General features: G+C 47.8%; 1 protein-coding gene across 4 annotated transcripts in view; it reads right to left on the minus strand.

The window, feature by feature from the left end:
- Positions 1–17,749, minus strand: part of SAMD12 (sterile alpha motif domain containing 12) — a 275,112-nt gene that overhangs the window by 195,223 nt on the left and 62,140 nt on the right. For 3 of the 4 annotated variants that reach the window (XM_029064092.2, XM_029064097.2, XM_029064096.2), the window contains exon 3: positions 1,570–1,699. In XM_029064092.2, the coding sequence (XP_028919925.1) occupies positions 1,570–1,699 (130 nt within the window). The remainder of the gene's footprint in view (positions 1–1,569; positions 1,700–17,749) is intronic. The other variant, XM_029064093.2, reaches the window with a different exon arrangement.

The following is a 17,749-nucleotide window of genomic DNA, read 5'->3' on the forward strand; positions in this document are numbered from 1 at the left end:
CCTTGTTTTTCCACTTCCTGAGAAGCTAAGTGCATTCATGGAGACCTCATGAATCTCCATGAATTCTATGGTGAGAGGTGAGCAGGGAATGTCTTTACTCTCTATTGCTATTTGGAGTCACTGGGGAAAGAGAGGGAGATCCTGCTTAGGTCAGAGGCCTGGTTGAGAAGGGAAAACCAATCCTTTAATTTCCAGAGCGTGCTTGCATGTGTCTGTCTGTCTGTCTCCTTTCTCCCTCCAACCCCTCACCAGAAAAGCAAGGAAGGAAGACCTTGTCTTTTTTTCACTAGGCAGGACCTTTGTCTGGAGTGGAAAGTCCATAAAGCTTCCTAAATATACCTAGATCTGGAAAAAAAAATCTTCTCGGCATCATTTCCCACCGAAACTAGACCTGTGTTCAAAGTACGTTGGGGGCCGAGATTAATCAGTCAATCAATCAATGGTACTTATAAAGCATTCCCTGTGTGCAGAACACTGTACTGAACACTGGGAAGAATACAATATAAGAGCGATGCCAGAATTGCTCCAGGGCACACTGTCTCAGTATCTCACTATATGAGTAGCTGCATTTCCAAAGCAGCCAAAGGTCTTCAGGGAAAATGAATTTTGTTCTCACTCACATCCCTGTGAAGCAACCCCAATCAGATGGGGCTTAGAAGTCCTCTTCCACACTGTGTGCTCAGATCACTAGAAAATACCTCTGCTTGCCCAGTTCTCTTGGTCTGATGACCATTATTATCTTCTGTGGCATTTATTGAGCAATTTACTGAGTACACAATTCTGAACCAAGCCCTTGGGAGAGTACAGTACAACAGAGTTGGTAGATGTTTTCCCTGCTCACAACGATCATCTCTCACCTGCTCTTTGATTCCTGAAATCCTGTCTGCTAAATGTACTGAACCAGACACACACACACACAACCTCTCTCTCTTTTCTTAAACTCACACGCAACTTCGTTTATGCTGAACATTTTGGCCCTCTTCAAACTGCAGACATTATGTTATCGATTCACCATAACCAATGCAAACTTAGTTACTGTGATTCTACCTCAGCGCTTAGTACAGTGCCTGGCACATATTAAGGGCTTAAATATCATACAAATAGCATGACCTAGTGGCTAGGACACAGCCTGGGAGTCAGAAGGAACTAGGTTCTAATTCCAGCTCTGTCACTTGTCTGCTGTGTGACCCTGGGCAAGTCACTTATCTTTTCTGTTCCTCAGTTACCTCATGTCAAATGGGGACTAAGACTGTGAGCCCCATGTGGGATATGAACTGTGTCCAACCTGATTATCCTGTATCTGCCCCATTGCTTAGAACAGTGCCGGGCATATGGTAAGCGCTTATCAAATACCATAAAAAAAATGACCCAATCAACTCTGGAATGTTCATCCCCATAGGATACTCTCAGTAAGAAGATCTCAGGGCTTCATCTACAGGCTGTGGGGAAATATGGTGTTGGTGGAGGGGGGAAAAAGGGAAATATTTCTGATGCTGCATGGAAGTGGGGAAAGGTGGTATAGGTGGAGGGGGGGAAAAAGGGAAATATTTCTGATGCTGCATACGTTACCCGTTATGTCATGCTGTTTGAATGACTCACTGTAGATCTGATACTGATTTGGGCAGTGTTTCTTCAACCACTTGCAGACATCTTGTTGGGTCCACAGAGCCACTGGTTTGGACAGCTTCACCGCACCAGACTGGAAACAGAGAGAAGAGAACACTGCCATTAATGCCAGCCGGGAAGTCTGCCTTCGCCTTCTAAAACTTTTCATTTCTCCAACAACAAATCTAAGGAATTAAATGAACCCCTCCCCCTGCCACACAGCAGCATGACCTAGTGGATAGAGCATGAGCCTGGAAGTCAGAAGAACCTGAGGTCTAATCATGGATCCACCACTTGTCTGCTGTGTGACCCTGCAAAAGTCCCTCAACTTTTCTGTGCCTGTTATGTCGTCTGCAAAATGGGGATTTAGACTGTGAGACCCATGCGGGATGGGGACTCTGTCCAACCCAATTTGCCCGTATCCATCCCAGTGCTTAGTACAGTGCCTGGCACATTTGACATTCAGAACAGGTTCAGAGAAAGGCTGAAGGATCAGACTGTTACTGGCTGCACTCCTTGACCTCTCTGATTTGAAAATGTGGACCCTTAACATTGAAAAGTCCTGGTGCCGCATCTGCTATCGAGAGCAGGGCAGTGGGGACACACATTTTCTGCTGGGTCTTCGCTCCTCGGTTTGGCGTGCTTAAAAACCAAAGGCGAAGCCCCCAAAACAATTCCAAAATGATCTTCTCCCCATTTCCTTCTTCTGCCGTCCCATTATTTTTCAATGCTTTTTCTACAGAAGCAGAGCTGCTCCGTGCAATTTCTTTAGGCTTATTGATGATGAAGGAGCAAACCCCTCTCAGCCTGCAAACAGCCAAGCCAGCTTTCCCTGCTAGATTTCCAATTACATTATTCCCCACTCCTTAAACGTGTTTCGTTCTGTGAGGTTTTCTAGAGCCGAACTAGTTTTCAACTTGCTGTTGCCCTTTGAAAAGTGACCATATAAAAAGTTAAAAAATCTGCAGATTTAATGCCTCTGACATTTAATTTCATGCTCGGCTTGCCCCATTGTTCAGGGCAAACAGTAGTTAAGTCTCCAGCTCGACAATATAAAAAAATAAATTAAATTTATAAACTTCAGAATTACTGGGTCGCCTTCTTGGGGTTTTTTTATGATAATGCTGGGGCTGAAATCCTGTTTAGTTCTCTTCTCCGCTTTTCTGGTTGTACACAACCATTTCCATACCGTCAGCTCAACTTTTACAGATGCTGTTTGTTTTGGCTGTCCGGTTTCTAGAGTTATCAGGTCTACGGGCCTTTCCGGACCTCTGTGGATCTTTGGCTTTAAGCAGGACTACTGGATTGGTGGAGGCCAGAGGAGCCAAGGGGCGGGTGGCGGTGCCAGCAGGAAATAAAAGACTTCGATTCATTAGAGGTTTTTTTTTTTTTTTAAACGGTATTTGGTAAGTGCTTAATATGTGCCAGGCACTGTACTAAGCATGAGGACAGATACAAGCTAATCAGGTTGGACACAGTCCCTGTCCCATATGGCACTCAGTCTTCATCCCTATTCTACAGGTGGGGTAAGTGAGGTACAAAGAAGTTAGGTGGCTTGCCCAAGGTCACACGGTAGACAAGTGTCGGCACTGGGATTAGAACACAGGTCCTTCTGACTCCCAGACCCGTGCTCCATCCATGAGGCCACAGTAAGCCACAATCTAATGATGTCAAAGATCCTCAGAACAAGCAAGGCATTACCGATAAACACACCCTAAACACCCAAGGCTCCAAAACACATCATCAGCATGGCCGGAGAAGCAGCGTGGCTTAGTGGCAAGAGCCCGGGCTGGGGAGTCAGAGGTTGTGGGTTCTAATCCCCACTCTGCCACTTGTCTGCTGGGTGCCTTTGGGCAAGTCACTTAACTTCTCGGCGCCTCAGTGACCTCATCTGTAAAACGGGGATTAAGACTGTGAGCTTCATGTGGGACAACCTGATTACCCTGGATCTACCCCGGCGCTTAGAACAGTGCTCGGCACATACTAAGCACTTAACAAATACCTACATTATTACTATCATCATCATCATCAATGGTATTCAAGTGCTTACCATGTACCGAGCACTGTACTAAGCCCTTGGTATAGTACAACAGAAGAGCTAATTAGACACTTTCCCTGCTCACAAGGAGCTTCCAGCCTAAAGACGGAGAATGTTCCCACTGTAAGTACGCAATATGTGTCTGCCTATTTCCCCCATTAGATTTTAAGCTCCAAGACCAGGGACCACGTCATCTTTTACTTCTATTGTACCCTCCCAAGAGCACGCAATAGGTATCCAGGACAGTCCCTTGATACGGTACACAACCTGGGCAGTGCTCTGCCCATTAAAAAGTGCCAGCACAATGCTCTTCCCCATTAAGCCCCCAGTACAGTGCTCTGTCTCCATTAGGCTCCCAAAACAGTGCTCTGCACCCAATAAACATTTACTACTAGTGAATGAATGAACATTTCATTATTTGCCATTATCAGCCTAGGAATCTCCCTGTGTTTGTTCTCCCAGGTTGTTTTTTTTAAAATGGTGTTGTTAAGCACTTACTATGTGCTAGGCACTGTACTAAGCATTGGGGTAGGTACAAGCTAATCAGATTGGACACAGTTCCTGCCCCACATGGGGACTCACAGCCTCAATCCTCACTTTGCGGATGAGGCCCAGAGAAGTGAAATGCCTTGCTCAAGGTCACACACCAGGGTAGCGGCAGAGCCGGGATTAGAACCCACGTCCTTCTGACTCCCGGGCCTGGGTCGCGCTACTTCTCCAGGTTCCGCTCTTCGCCTTCACCTCCACCTTTTATGGAATTCTGAAAGTGCACAAGGGCACTGCACAGCAGGAAATGCCACACGTCAGAGACTAAATCTCGGTCACGAAGCAAAGGAGACAAAGGAGGCAAAGGGGTGGCCAGGAAGGGCTGAAAAGGGAGAGAAGCAACTGAGTCCACTCGTCGCCCAATTAAAGAGTGTGTCACGCCGGCTTGGCAGGACTGCCCGGTGGGCTGGTCACCCACCGAAATCTCTGTGACCATCCAGGCCACCGGAAATTGTCCATTAGACCGTAAGGTCCTGGAAGGCAGGGACTGTATCGACCGACTCTGTTTTTTGTAGTCAGTCGTATTTCAAATTCAGTCGTCTACTCTGAATGCTTACTGTGTGCACGGCGTTGGGAGAATACAATATAACAACATCACAAACACATTCCCTGTCCATAATGAGCTTACTGTACTCTCCCAAATGCTTAGTACAGTGCTCTGCACACAGTAAATACTCAATGAAACAGCAGGAGAAGCCGTGAGGCCCGGTAGAGAGAGCGCAGGCCTGGGAGACAGAAGAACCTCGATTTTAATCCTGGCTCTGTCACTTGTCTGCTGCGTGATCTTGGGCAAGTTACTTCAGTTCTCTGTGCCTCGGTGACCTCATCTGGAAATAAGACTATGACTCATGTGGGACGGGGACTGGGTCCAACCTGATTAGTTTGTAACTACCCCCAGTACCAAGTAGAGTGTCAGGCACATAGTGAGCGCTTAACAAATACCCTGAGAATAAAAGAAAACCACTGACCGAAGTTTCCGGGGAGGAGAGTGGGGGAGAGGGAGACAGAGAATGGCAACCCTTGTATTCACTGGAAAACAAAGCAACTCCCTGGGCCCCAAAATATACACTGCACACACACAGCGTGGCTCAGTGGAAAGAGCCCGGGCTTGGGAGTCAGAGGTCATGGGTTCGAATCCCAGCTCTGCCACTTGTCTGCTGTGTGACTGTGGGCAAGTCACTTCGCTTCTCTGAGCCTCAGTTACCTCATCTGTAAAATGGGGATTAAGACTGTGAGCCCCACGTGGGACAACCTGATTACCCTGTATCTACCCCAGCGCTGAGAACAGTGCTCTGCACATAGTAAGCGCTTAACAAATACCAACATTATTATTATTATTCTAGAGAAAGACACGGTCAACTCCACGAAACCATTATAACAGCTGAGAGGCTAAACCATGCTCATGTCACTGGACACCACCAGTCCTCACTTATTATGTGTTATTCATTTAGATTTTATGGCATTTGTTAGGTGCGTACTATGTGCCAGGAACTGTACTAAGCGCTGGTGAAGACACAATCTAATCAGGTTGGATACAGTCCACGTCTCACATGGGGCTCGGTCTCCATCTCCATTTTACAGGTGAGGGAACCGAGGCCCAGAGAAGTGAAGTGACGTGTTCTCCATTTCATTGGGAAAGGTGGAAGAAAATGAATAGGAAAGGCAGCAGGATCACAACTCACAGAATAGGATCCTGATGCGGTCAAAGGAATAATGTGCTGTTCATCATCTGGGGAAGGCGCAGAGTCTTGCAGACAGACCGAGCCTCCCAGCGAGTGCCAGAGTCAAAAGACCCAGAGCCAGAGGACGAATCCACATCTGTCCAGTGCTGAATGCTTACGGGAAAACAGCATAACCACTCTGGGCCTGAAGTCCCCCCGACCGTCATATCAATGTGGCGCCAGGCTGGAATAGCTGAAGGTTTAGCAAACTGTTGGCTTCTGCCCCGGTGCCAGGAAGGGACGGGATTTCAGTGGCTTCTCCAGCCCTCCCTGGGCTCCGGGAGTTCAGCCCGAGGACGCGTGACCTCAGCAGGAATTGACAAAGGGAAGAGAGGGCTAGACCCTGCTCACACTCCCACCCTGTTGCCAGATCAGTCCTCCCCAGAGATGGTGAAGGAAGAGATCCAGGGTGGGGATTCAAATGACCTCGCATGGGTACAGTGCTTTCTTTCTTTTTCCAGAGAGTCTTCCCATCTGTTCGCTCATTTTATCAGCACGTCATCCCGGAGACGCGGGGAGAGGTAGAGAGAAAGAGAGGTCTGCTCTTTCCACTAGATATCGCCTTCCTTTCCTCCTTCCCCTCCCTCCCTCTCTCCCTTCCTCTTTTCCTCCCCAGCGCCTTCCTTCCCTCCTTCCTTCACATTTATTAAGAGCCTGTGTGCGGTGTACTATACTAAGTGCTTGGGAGAGTACAACGATAGACACATTCCCTGTCCCCAGTGAGCTTACAGTCTAGAAGGGGAGAAAGACATTAATATAAATAAGTAAATTACAGATATGTGCAAAAGAGCTGACGGCCTGGGTTGGGGGCAGTGAATGAAGGGAGCAAGTCTGAGGCAAATAATAGAGAGAGCTTAATAATAATAATGTTGGCATTTGTTAAGCGCTTACTATGTGCCGAGCACTGTTCTAAGCGCTGGGGTAGATCCAAGGTAATCAGGTTGTCCCACGTAGGGCTCACAGTCTTCAGCGTGGCTCAGTGGAAAGAGCCTGGGCTTCGGAGTCAGAGGTCATGAGTTCGACTCCCGGCTCTGCCACTTGTCAGCTGTGTGACTGTGGGCAAGTGACTTCACTTCTCTGTGCCTCAGTGACCTCATCTGTAAAATGGGGATTAACTGTGAGCCTCACGTGGGACCTGATTACCCTGTATCTACCCCAGCGCTTAGAACAGTGCTCTGCATATTGTAAGCGCTTAACAAATACCAACAGTATTATTATTATTATTATTATCCCCCATTTTACAGATGAGGTAACTGAGGCACAGAGAAGTGAAGCGACTTGCCCAAGCCCACACAGCTGACAAGCGGCGGAGCCGGGATTAGAACCCACGACCTCTGACTCCCAAGCCCGGGCTCTTTCCACTGAGCCACGCTGCTCCTAGCTTCTGCAAGCTTCCTCAACCTGGGCCCAAAACAGTCCAATAAATAATAACTGAGGCATTGGTTAGGTGTTTACCATGTGCCAGGGACCAGGCTAAGCCTTGCCGCCATCTCAGGAGGAAAGCCAGGCATCCATTGGCCTTCCAAGCACCTGAGAGTGGGGCTGAGTGCGGGCCATCCTCCTCACTGCCCCTCTTGGTGCCCGTTCCCAAAAGGTCTCTCTCCATCTCGGCTGGAGACCATAAGCTCAGTGAGGGCAGGGAACGTGTGGACCAGCTGCGTTATACTGTCCTCTCCCAAGCGCTTAGTACAGTGCTTGGAACCCAATAAGGCCCCGGTAAATACCACTGACATTGAAAGCAACGGCAGCAGAGACCACTGACCCCCTTGACAAACACAGAGTGCTGAGACGGCCTCACCTGTAGCCCTCATAGCCTACAGACTCTCAGCCTCGAGAACCCTAGCACTGCTCTTCCGACCACAGTACCCCACATCTTTCATTTTATTGTGCGTTTATCTGGGGATTTTGTGTTTTTATTGTTGTATTTTCTCCTCCCGTGCCTGCCGCCAGTCCCCTTTCTCCCTTCTGCTTAGACTGTGAAGCCTTTCGAAGGCCAAGGACCATGTTTGATTCTTACCGGTGAATTCTTTCCCCACCCTCAATCAATATTTAAGGAGCAATTACTGTGTGCAGAGCACTGTACTAAGCACCTGGGAAAACACAATACAACACAGTTGGTAGAAACTTTCCCTGATCACAATGAGGCTACAGTCCAGAGGGGGAGACAGACATTAATATCAATAAATAAATTACAGATATGTACATAAGTGCTGTGAGGCCACAGGAGAGGTGAAAACCTCCTTAGTACCATGCTTTGCATGGAGTAAGAGTATAATATATATCACTACTATTAAGATCTGGGATAGACGCAACACAATCAGAGCAGACACACTCTCTGCCCCACACGGGGATCACAGTCTAAGTAGGAAGAATAATGAGTACTATTAAAATCCCCATTTTACGGATGAGAAAATAGGTACAGAGATGTCAAGTAAGTTGTCCAAGTTCATACAGCAGGAGAAAGAGAAGTGGACAGGACAGAAGAGAGTCAGAAGGACATGGGATTAAGCCCTGCTCTGCCACTTGTCTGCTGGGTGACCTTGGGCAAGTCATTTCACTTCTCTGTGCCTCAGCCCCCTCAACTCTAAAACGGGGATTGAGACTTTGAGCCCCATGTTGGACTGTGTCCAACCCGATTAACTTGTATCCACCACAGGACTTAGGATAGTGCCTGGCACGTAGCAAGTGCCTAACAAATACCACTATTATTACTATTGTTATTATTACGGCAAAAGACTTGGCAGACATGATCCCAGTACACGAGGAGCTTTCGTTTTTTGGGGTTTTTTATGGTATTTCTTAAGTGCTTACTATGTGCCAGGCACTGTACTAAGTGTTAGGGTAGAAACAAGCTAATTGGGTCAGACCCAAACCAGTCTCAATTTTCCACATGAGGTAACCAGAGACCCAGAGAAGTGAAGTGACTTGCCCAAGGCCACACAGCAGACACGTAACGGAGCTACCTTTAGAACCCAGGTCCTTCAGACTCCCAGTCCTTTGCTCTAGCCACTAGGCCATGCTGCTTCTCTGAGGAAACAGTTGAGGAAACTGAGGCCCAGAACAGTTAAGTAACTCGCCCAAGGTCACACAGCAGATATTTAAGCCAAGGTCCCCTGGCTCCTCGGCCTCAGCTCTTTCCACGAGGCCAGGCTGTTTCCTCTGGCTAACAGAAGGGCATTCTCAAAAGGGGAACTTCAGCTTGTTCGGGTATCTTTTAAAAGAACTGAGCCCTAAGCCAAATTCAAACAGAAATCGGTGGCTGATCACCCCGTCCAAATTCTACCTGGTTGTTTACCACAAACCGTAGACAGGGAAGCAGATTAATGTTATGAACACAGCACCTCTGGGAAGGTGATGATATGGCGTCATTTTCCAAGTCACAAAAATAGGAAGCTCAAGAGAGGGCCGTGGAACATGTGCACTTGGAGGAGGAAATTAAGCTGAAAATGATGGTTCTCTGCTGAGGAATTCTAACCGAGAAAAGTTCACAGAAATTAATCCACCAATTTCCACTTGATCTGTTGATCACCAGCAGGGTTCTGATGCCACCTGACAGAAGTAAATAAAGATGGCAGCACTTGACTCCTAATTCTTTGCTCCCTTAATTGGACTGTTTCGGAAAGTTGCTCTGGCAATAAAGGCTTCCGAGTCAAAATCATAGGGAAAATCCTTGGAAATGTTTGCTGGATTCTTGCCTTTCCTTACTGGACACTGCCTAGGGCACTGAGAGGAGACTAGTCTGTAAGCTCATTGTGGGCAGGGAATGTGTTCTATTAGAACCCCGTTGTATTGTATTCTAAAGAGCACGGGCTTTGGAGTCAGAGATCACGGGTTCGAATCCCCGTTCTGCCACTTGTCAGCTGTGTGACTTTGGGCAAGTCACTTAACTTCTCTGTGCCTCAGTTACCTCATCTGGAAAATGGGGATTAAGACTGTGAGCCCCACGTGGGACAACCTGATTCCCTTGTGTCTACCCCAGCGCTTAGAACAGTGCTCTGCACATAGTAAGCGCTTAACAAATACCAACATTATTAAGTAAAGCAGCATGGAGTAGTGGATAGAGCACAAGCCTGGGAGTCAGAAGGTCATGGGTTCTAATTCCCACTCCACCGCTTGTCTGCTGTGTGACCCTGGGAAAGTCACTTCATCTCTCCGGACCTCAGCTTTCTTTGCAGTTGTCCTCCTACTTAGACCGTGAGCCCCAAGTGGGACAGGGGCTGTGTCCCACCTGATTAACTTGCACACCCCCGTCATCCCCATTCCAGAGAATTCTCAACGCTCCCCCACCCCCTGCTCTGGACAGACTATCGGACATCCCGCTCCTCGAAAAACTCCAGTGGTTCCCCATCCACCTTCACGTCAAACCAAAACTCCTCACCATTGGCTTCTCTCTCATAATATCCCGACTGGATTATTGCATCAGCCTCCTCTCTGATTCCCATCCTCCTGCCTCTCCCCGCTTCAGTCTATACTTCACTCCACTGCCCGGATTATCTTTCTACAGAAACGCTCTGGGCATGTCACTCGCCCCAGAAACCTCCAGTGGTTGCCTATCAACCTTTGCATGAAGCAAAAACTCCTCACTCTTGGCTTCAAAGCTCTTCATCGCCTTGCCCCCTCCCACATCACCTCCCTTCTCTCCTTCTACAGCCCACCCTGTACACTGTGCTCCTCTGCCACTAACCTCCTCACCGTGCCTCGTTCTCGCCTGTCCTGCCCTCAACCCCTGGCCCACGTCCTACCACTGACCTGGAATGCTCTCCCTCTTCACATCCGCCAAACTAACTCTCTTTCCCTCTTCAAAGCCCTACTGAGAGCTCACCTCCTCCAGGAGGCCTCCCTTTCCCTCTGCCCCTCCTCCCCTCCCCATTGCCCCTACTCCCTCCCTCTACTCTACATCCTTCCCCTCCCCATAGCACTTGTGTATATTTGTATATATTATTTATTCTGATGATATGTATCTACGATCTTATTTATCTATTTTGATGGTATTGATGCCTGACTACTTGTTTCGTTTTGCTGTCTGTCTCCCCCTTTTAGACCGTGAGCCCGTCGTTGGGCAGGGATTGTCCCTATCTGTTGCCAAATTGTACATTCCAAGTGCTTAGTACAGTGCTCTGCACGCAATAATTACGACTGAATGATTTTAAGCACTCCATCACCTTGCCCACTCCTATCTTGCTTCTCTCTTTCTACAACCTAGCCCGCACACTTCACTCCTCTGGTACTACCCTACTCACTGTGCCTCCATCTCGCCTGTCTCTCCGCTGACTCCTTGCCCACCTCCTGCTTCTAGCCCAGAACGCCCTGCCTCCTCAAATCCACCAATTACTCTCCTCGCTTCAAATCAAGGCAGCACATCTCCTCCCAGAGGGCTTGTTTCTCTTTGCTGCTGAACTGTACTATCCAAACGCCCAGTACAGTGCCGTGCACACAGTAAGCGCTCAATAAATACGACTGAATGAATGACAGCTGAAACCCCAGAGGCAAGGGCACGGAGCTAGCCGGCCGGTCGGGGCAAGACACAACTCATATCTCCAAACGGTGTCTCTCTTGCTGCTGTCCACGTGCAAGGAAAGGTCCGTGGGGACGAGTAGGTCTAAGTGTGAGTCTCTCTCTCGGTCTCACTTGTCTCTGTCTCCCTTTTCCACCTTTTTCTTCCCCCCCCAATACTGAACCACTGCCCCCACTCACCAGGAGGTGAGACCTAATGACGGCACGGTTATTATACACCGCAAATACCGACAGCTCCATTCAACAACTTCATTCCCTTTTACTCCATTTGGTAATAATGCTCGCTAATACTTTTACGGAGAATTCATAGCTGCTTCTTAAATGGGAAGCCCATCCATGAAAAGGGGTTTTCGGGGCTGTCATAAGTGGAATTAAACATTTTCTGGGAAAGAGTCCATTATAGCCTGAGTTTTAATCAGCAACCTGAAAGTCAAAGCGCAGCTGTTTCTTACTCTCTAATGGAACATATCTGCTATCCCCATTGAAGCACAAGGGAGAGAAATTACATTTCATATTTACTAATGTGAGCAATATGATGGACAGGGCAGCATGGTCACTTTTACCCCAGTTTGGGATTAAAACAAAATAGATTTTATTCCCAGAGCAGGACAACAATTTTAAGTCATCCCATTATTTGATAAAGCAATTAATGTGTCAGAATGTAGAGCTGCTATTTATCATAATCAAGGCAGACACGGCCCTCGACTGGAGTTAAAAACTCCAAATCCTGGGCATTCACATATTCTGACTCTTTCAGAAGATTCTATTTGGCAAAAACCAGGGAATTTTATGATGAAAAGAACTAAAGTTCTAAGAACTAAATTGGAAACCAACCATTTTTTTAAGGATGTGGTTTCAAAACCTTCCCACCTGGATTACTCTGCTTGTCTGTCTCATTACTCTGCACACAGTAAGCGTTCAGTAAATACAACCGAATGAATGAACATTTGAAACCTGTCTCCCAGCTGATGTTCTAACGTAGCAATCCAGCCCCTGATTATTCATAGTTGAATATAAAACACGGTGTAGGCTTTAGACTATGATAACCTCTACACACACTACAGAGAAGAACAAACTACCGACACCCCAAAATAAACAAGATAAATCCACATCACCGAAGACGTTCAAGAACAAAGCCCCCACTGCCTAGTAGAAAAAACACGGGCCTGGGAGTCAGAATGAACTGGGTTCTAAGTCCGGCTCCGCCATTTGTCTGCTGGGTGACCCTGGGCAAGTCACTTCACTTCTCTGTGCTTCAGTTCCCTCATCTGTAAAATGATGTTGAAGACTGTGAGCCCCATTTGGAACAGGGACTGTGTCCAACTTAGCTTGTATTTATCCCAGCACTTAGTAATAACAATAATGGTGGTATTTGTTAAGCGCTTACTATGTGCAAAGCACTGTTCTATGCGCTGGGGGCATACAAGGTGATCAGGTTGTCCCACGTGGGGCTCACAGTTTCAATCCCCATTTTACAGATGAGGTAACTGAAGCACAGCGAAGTGAAGTGACTTGCCCAAAGTCACCCAGCTAGCAAGTGGCAGAGCCGGGATTCGAACTCATGACCTCTGACTCCCAAGCCCGGGCTCTTTCCACTGAGCCACGCTGCTTCTCACTGCCTGGAACACAGTAAGTGCTTAACAAATACCATTTTTAAAAATAACAGGCCACCCCAACTTTATGAAGTATAGTTGGGCTGGTCCCTTGTGAGAGGGAAGTCGGGCGGTGGGACGGTGGGGAGCTGCCTGGTCTCTCCAGGAGTGGAGCAGGCCCCATCCCGGGTGTCTTGGGCACAGTTGAGGGAAACAGCGTCCGTCCGTCTGATCGGCTCCCAGGGGCAGCCCTGAGGTTTCACAGGATTTCCTGGGAGATGGCAGCACTGCAAACCCGCCAGGCCCAATGGCCAGGGAGGGATGGAGAGAGAGCTCGTGAGGAGAAAGGCAGCTGGTGGCGTTCTCCGAGGAAGAGGGAGGCGGGGAGATGGAGGAGCCAGTGAGGGGAGGGACGCCAGGGGCAGAATCAGCTGAGCGAGGAGCCGGAATAATAATAATAATGTTGGTATTTGTTAAGCGCTTACTATGTGCAGAGCACCGTTCTAAGCGCTGGGGTAGACACAGGGGAATCAGGTTGTCCCACGTGGGGCTCACAGTCTTCATCCCCATTTTACAGATGAGGGAACTGAGGCCCAGAGAAGTGAAGTGACTTGCCCACAGTCACACAGCTGACAAGTGGCAGAGCTGGGATTCGAACTCATGACCTCTGACTCCCAAGCCCGTGCTCTTTCCACTGAGCCACACTGCTTCTCTAATCCCCGGCTGAGCACCGGAAGCGCTCCTTCTTCATACACCATCTGCTGTCACTAATAATAATGTTGGTATTTGTTAAGCGCTTACTACGTGCAGAGCACTGTTCTAAGCGCTGGGGTAGATACAGGGTCATCAGGTTGTCCCACGTGAGGCTCACCGTCTTCATCCCCATCTTACAGATGAGGTCACTGAGGCCCAGAGAAGTGAAGTGACTTGCCCACAGTCACACAGCTGACAAGTGGCAGAGCTGGGATACCAATTCAACAGTCGGGTTTTCTACCGAACGATCGGTCGATCGATCATTGGTATTTAGTGAATGCTTATCATCCACAGCACTGGAGTACCAGCTTGGGAGAGTACAATATGACAGAGCTATAGAGAAGCGGTGTGGTCTAGTGGCTAGAGCATACGCCTGGGAGACAAAAGGACCTGGGTTGTACTCCTGGCTCTGCCACTTGGGTGCTGTGCAACCTTGGGCAAGTCACTTCACTTCTCCTTACCTCAGTTAATTCAGCTGTAACACGGGGATGAAGACGGTGAGCCCCACGTGGGACAAGGACTGTATCCAATCTGATTAGCTTGTATCTATCCCAGAACGTAGTATAGTGCTTGGCACATAGTAAGGGCTTAATGAATGCCGTTAAAAAAAATAGGGGCGGCATACACAATTCCTGCCCAACACGATCTTATACTTCCCACACTGATAACTGTGGTATTTGTTATGTGCTATGTTCCAGGCACTGTACTAAGCGCTGGGTTAGATACAATCTAATCAGGTTGCACAAAATCCATGACCCACAGGGGTCTCATAATCTTAATCCCCATTTTACAGATGAGATAAGTGACACCCAGAGAAGAGAAGTGTCTCGCCCAAGGCCACAAAGCAGACAATGTGGCAGAGCTGGGATTAGAACCCAGGTCCTTCTGGCTCGCAGGCCCGTGCTCTATCCACTAGACCGCACTGCCCCGGGCATGCTATCGAGGAACACCTGGGTGGCAAGGAAATGACTACGGAGGGTGCTAGAACTGCTGCTGTTCAAGAAGCAAGACTCACTGAAACAAGAATAAATAAGAATTGTGGCATTTCACTTAATAATAATAACGTTGGCATTTGTTAAGCACTTACTATGTGCCGCGCACTGTTCTAAGCGCTGGGGTAGAAACAGGGTCATCGGGTTGTCCCACGTGAGGCTCACAATTAATCCCCACTTTCCAGATGAGGGAACTGAGGCCCAGAGAAGTGAAGTGACTTGCCCACAGTCACACAGCTGACAAGTGGCAGAGCCGGGACTCGAACCCATGACCTCTGACTCCCAAGCCCGGGCTCTTTCCACTGAGCCACGCTGCTAGGTGCCAAGCACTAGGGTAGATACAGGATAATCGGACTGGACACAGTGCCTGTCCTACATGAGGCTCGCATTCTAAGAGGGAGGGAGAACTGGCATTTTATCCCCATTTTACAGATAAGGAAGCAGAGGCCAAAAGAGGTGAAGTGGTTTACCCAAGGTCACACAGCAGAGGAGTGGCAGAGTTGGGTTTAGAACCCAGCTGTCCTGATTCCTAGCCCCAGGCTCTTTCCCTTGGGCCCCACAGCTTCTCAGGCAGGGAATGGTGAAGAACTGCAGATCAATCTGGGGTCCCACAGTCAGAAATGGGGAGCTCAGCTGGGGCCAGGGCAGACCCGCCCAGCCAGCCAGAGGCCTAGACGTCCTCTAAGGCAGATCCCTGGGGGGGACGGAAAACAATCCTATCTGATGATGATAATGGTATCTGTTAAGCGCTTACTAGGTGCCTCCAACTGCAATAAGTACTAGGGTAAAAACAAGATCACCAAGTCAGAGCCCGACCCCATCCCTGCCCCACGAGGGGCTCACAGTTGAAAGGGGAGGCCCTACGGGGATTGACTCCCCATTTTACTATTTATTGCTATTGTTTTTGTCCGGGACTGTAAGCCCGTCAATGGGCAGGGACTGTCTCTGTCTGTTGCCAAATTGTCCATTCCAAGTGCTTAGTACAGTGCTCTGCACACAGTAAGCGCTCACTAAATACTATTGAATGAATGAATTTTACAGAGGAGGAGGCGGAGGCACAGAGAAGGGAAATTGAGTCCATCATCACACAGCAGACAAGTGGAAGAGCCGGGATTGGGATGTGTCTACCAACTCTGTTATATTGTTATACTTTACTCTCCTAAGAGCTAAGCACAGGGATCTGCACACAGTAAGTGCTCAATAAATACGACTGAAAGAATGAATGAATGAACTAGATCAACTTCAGGGCTGTGTTCTTACGGTGTTAGCTCCCGGTCTCGAAAAGTCTGATTCATTTTTGCCTTCAGAGGCTGCCAAGTCCACCAACATCATCGTCAATGGTATTTACTGAGCGTTTACTATGTGCTAGGCCTTAGTACTGTACACTCTTCCTCGTACCAATCATTCAAGGGCATTTACTGAGCACTTATCGTGCACTGAATCTAAAATGCTAAGCAAAATGAAACCAATCAGCACTTAGCACAGCGCGTGGCACATAGTAAGAGCTTAACAAATACCATAATTAAATACATCAGGGATCTTCTTTTATTCCCTGTTAAAAATAATGGTTAGAAAATAGACAACCCATATACTTCTGGTCCGGACAGGCTACTCTTTTGCACGTCTTAAAATCCATGTCTTGCTAATGGTGAGTTGGCACTGTATTCAGCACCACTCAATTTTGAATTACCTTCCAATCCCCCTGAAGGGCAATGCCAATTTCGCAGAAGACTACAGTTAAAAGGTCATTTTATCGGTGCAGGTTGCTCTCAGTTGTCATGAAGCAAATCCTATTTTTATTGTTTTGAATAATTAAAAATGACTGCAGCGAGAGTTTCTGCTAATTCACGCTGGAGAGAATTAGCGGTTCTTTTGATACTTTCCAATGCTGATGCATTGCAGGAGTGTTTGGGATTTTTTCCTCTAAAAGACAACCACAAAGATCCTGATGGAATAACTGGACTGTGTCCTAGATAACTAGTTGAAAACTGCAGAAGAAAATCAAATGGATAACAAACGGCTGGTTTAGCAGAATGAATTCACCAAATTGGAAAAGAAAAAATAAATAAGCACAAAAACTCCTAGCTGGAGAGATTAATTTAATTTGTTTCCTGTCCTGAAAAAACACTCAGTATAAAAGGGGGAAAAAAAGATCGATTCTTATTTAGAGCAACTGACAGCAATTGAAATTGAAATGTTCATATGAAAGAGAAAGCCATTAAAAAGAGCAGGTGATTTGACAATTCCACTTTTATCAACGGTTTATGGAGTTATTTTCAGAAACCCTATATGCAGTGTCTAGCGGGTCAATTGACAAATTTAGAAGACTTTCAACTTTAAGAAATGGACATGAATAGACAATCTGTGGTTTGGAAAACCTGGGTGGATTTGATAATGCAAATTTCCCAAAGAGCACACGCCAAACCTCTGGGAGGTGAATTAGCACGGATCGGGACCGGCAACTCAGAGGCTACTATTCATTCATTCAATAGTATTTATTGAGCGCTTACTATGTGCAGAGCACTGTACTGAGCGCTTGGAATGAACAAGTCGGCAACAGATAGAGACGGTCCCTGCCGTTTGACGGGCTCACGGTCTGATCGGGGGAGACGGACGGACGAGAACGATGACGATAAATAGAGTCGAGGGGAAGAACGTCTCGTAAAAACCGATGGCGACTAAATAGAATCGAGGCGATGTACATCTCATTAACAAAATAAATAGGGTGATGCAAATATATACAGTCGAGCGGACGAGTACAGTGCCGAGGGGATGGGAAGGGAGAGGAGGAGGAGCAGAGGGAGATGGGGGGAGAAGAGGGTTAAGCTGCGGAGAGGTGAAGGGGGGGCGGTGGAGGGAGTAGAGGGAGAAGGGGAGCTCAGTCTGGGAAGGCCTCTTGGAGGAGGTGATTTTTAAGTAAGGTTTTGAAGAGGGAAAGAGAATCAGTTTGGCAGAGGTGAGGAGGGAGGGTGTTCCGGGACCGCGGGA

The sequence above is a fragment of the Ornithorhynchus anatinus genome, chromosome 4, assembly GCF_004115215.2.
Source record: "Ornithorhynchus anatinus isolate Pmale09 chromosome 4, mOrnAna1.pri.v4, whole genome shotgun sequence".
Classification (NCBI taxonomy): domain Eukaryota; kingdom Metazoa; phylum Chordata; class Mammalia; order Monotremata; family Ornithorhynchidae; genus Ornithorhynchus; species Ornithorhynchus anatinus.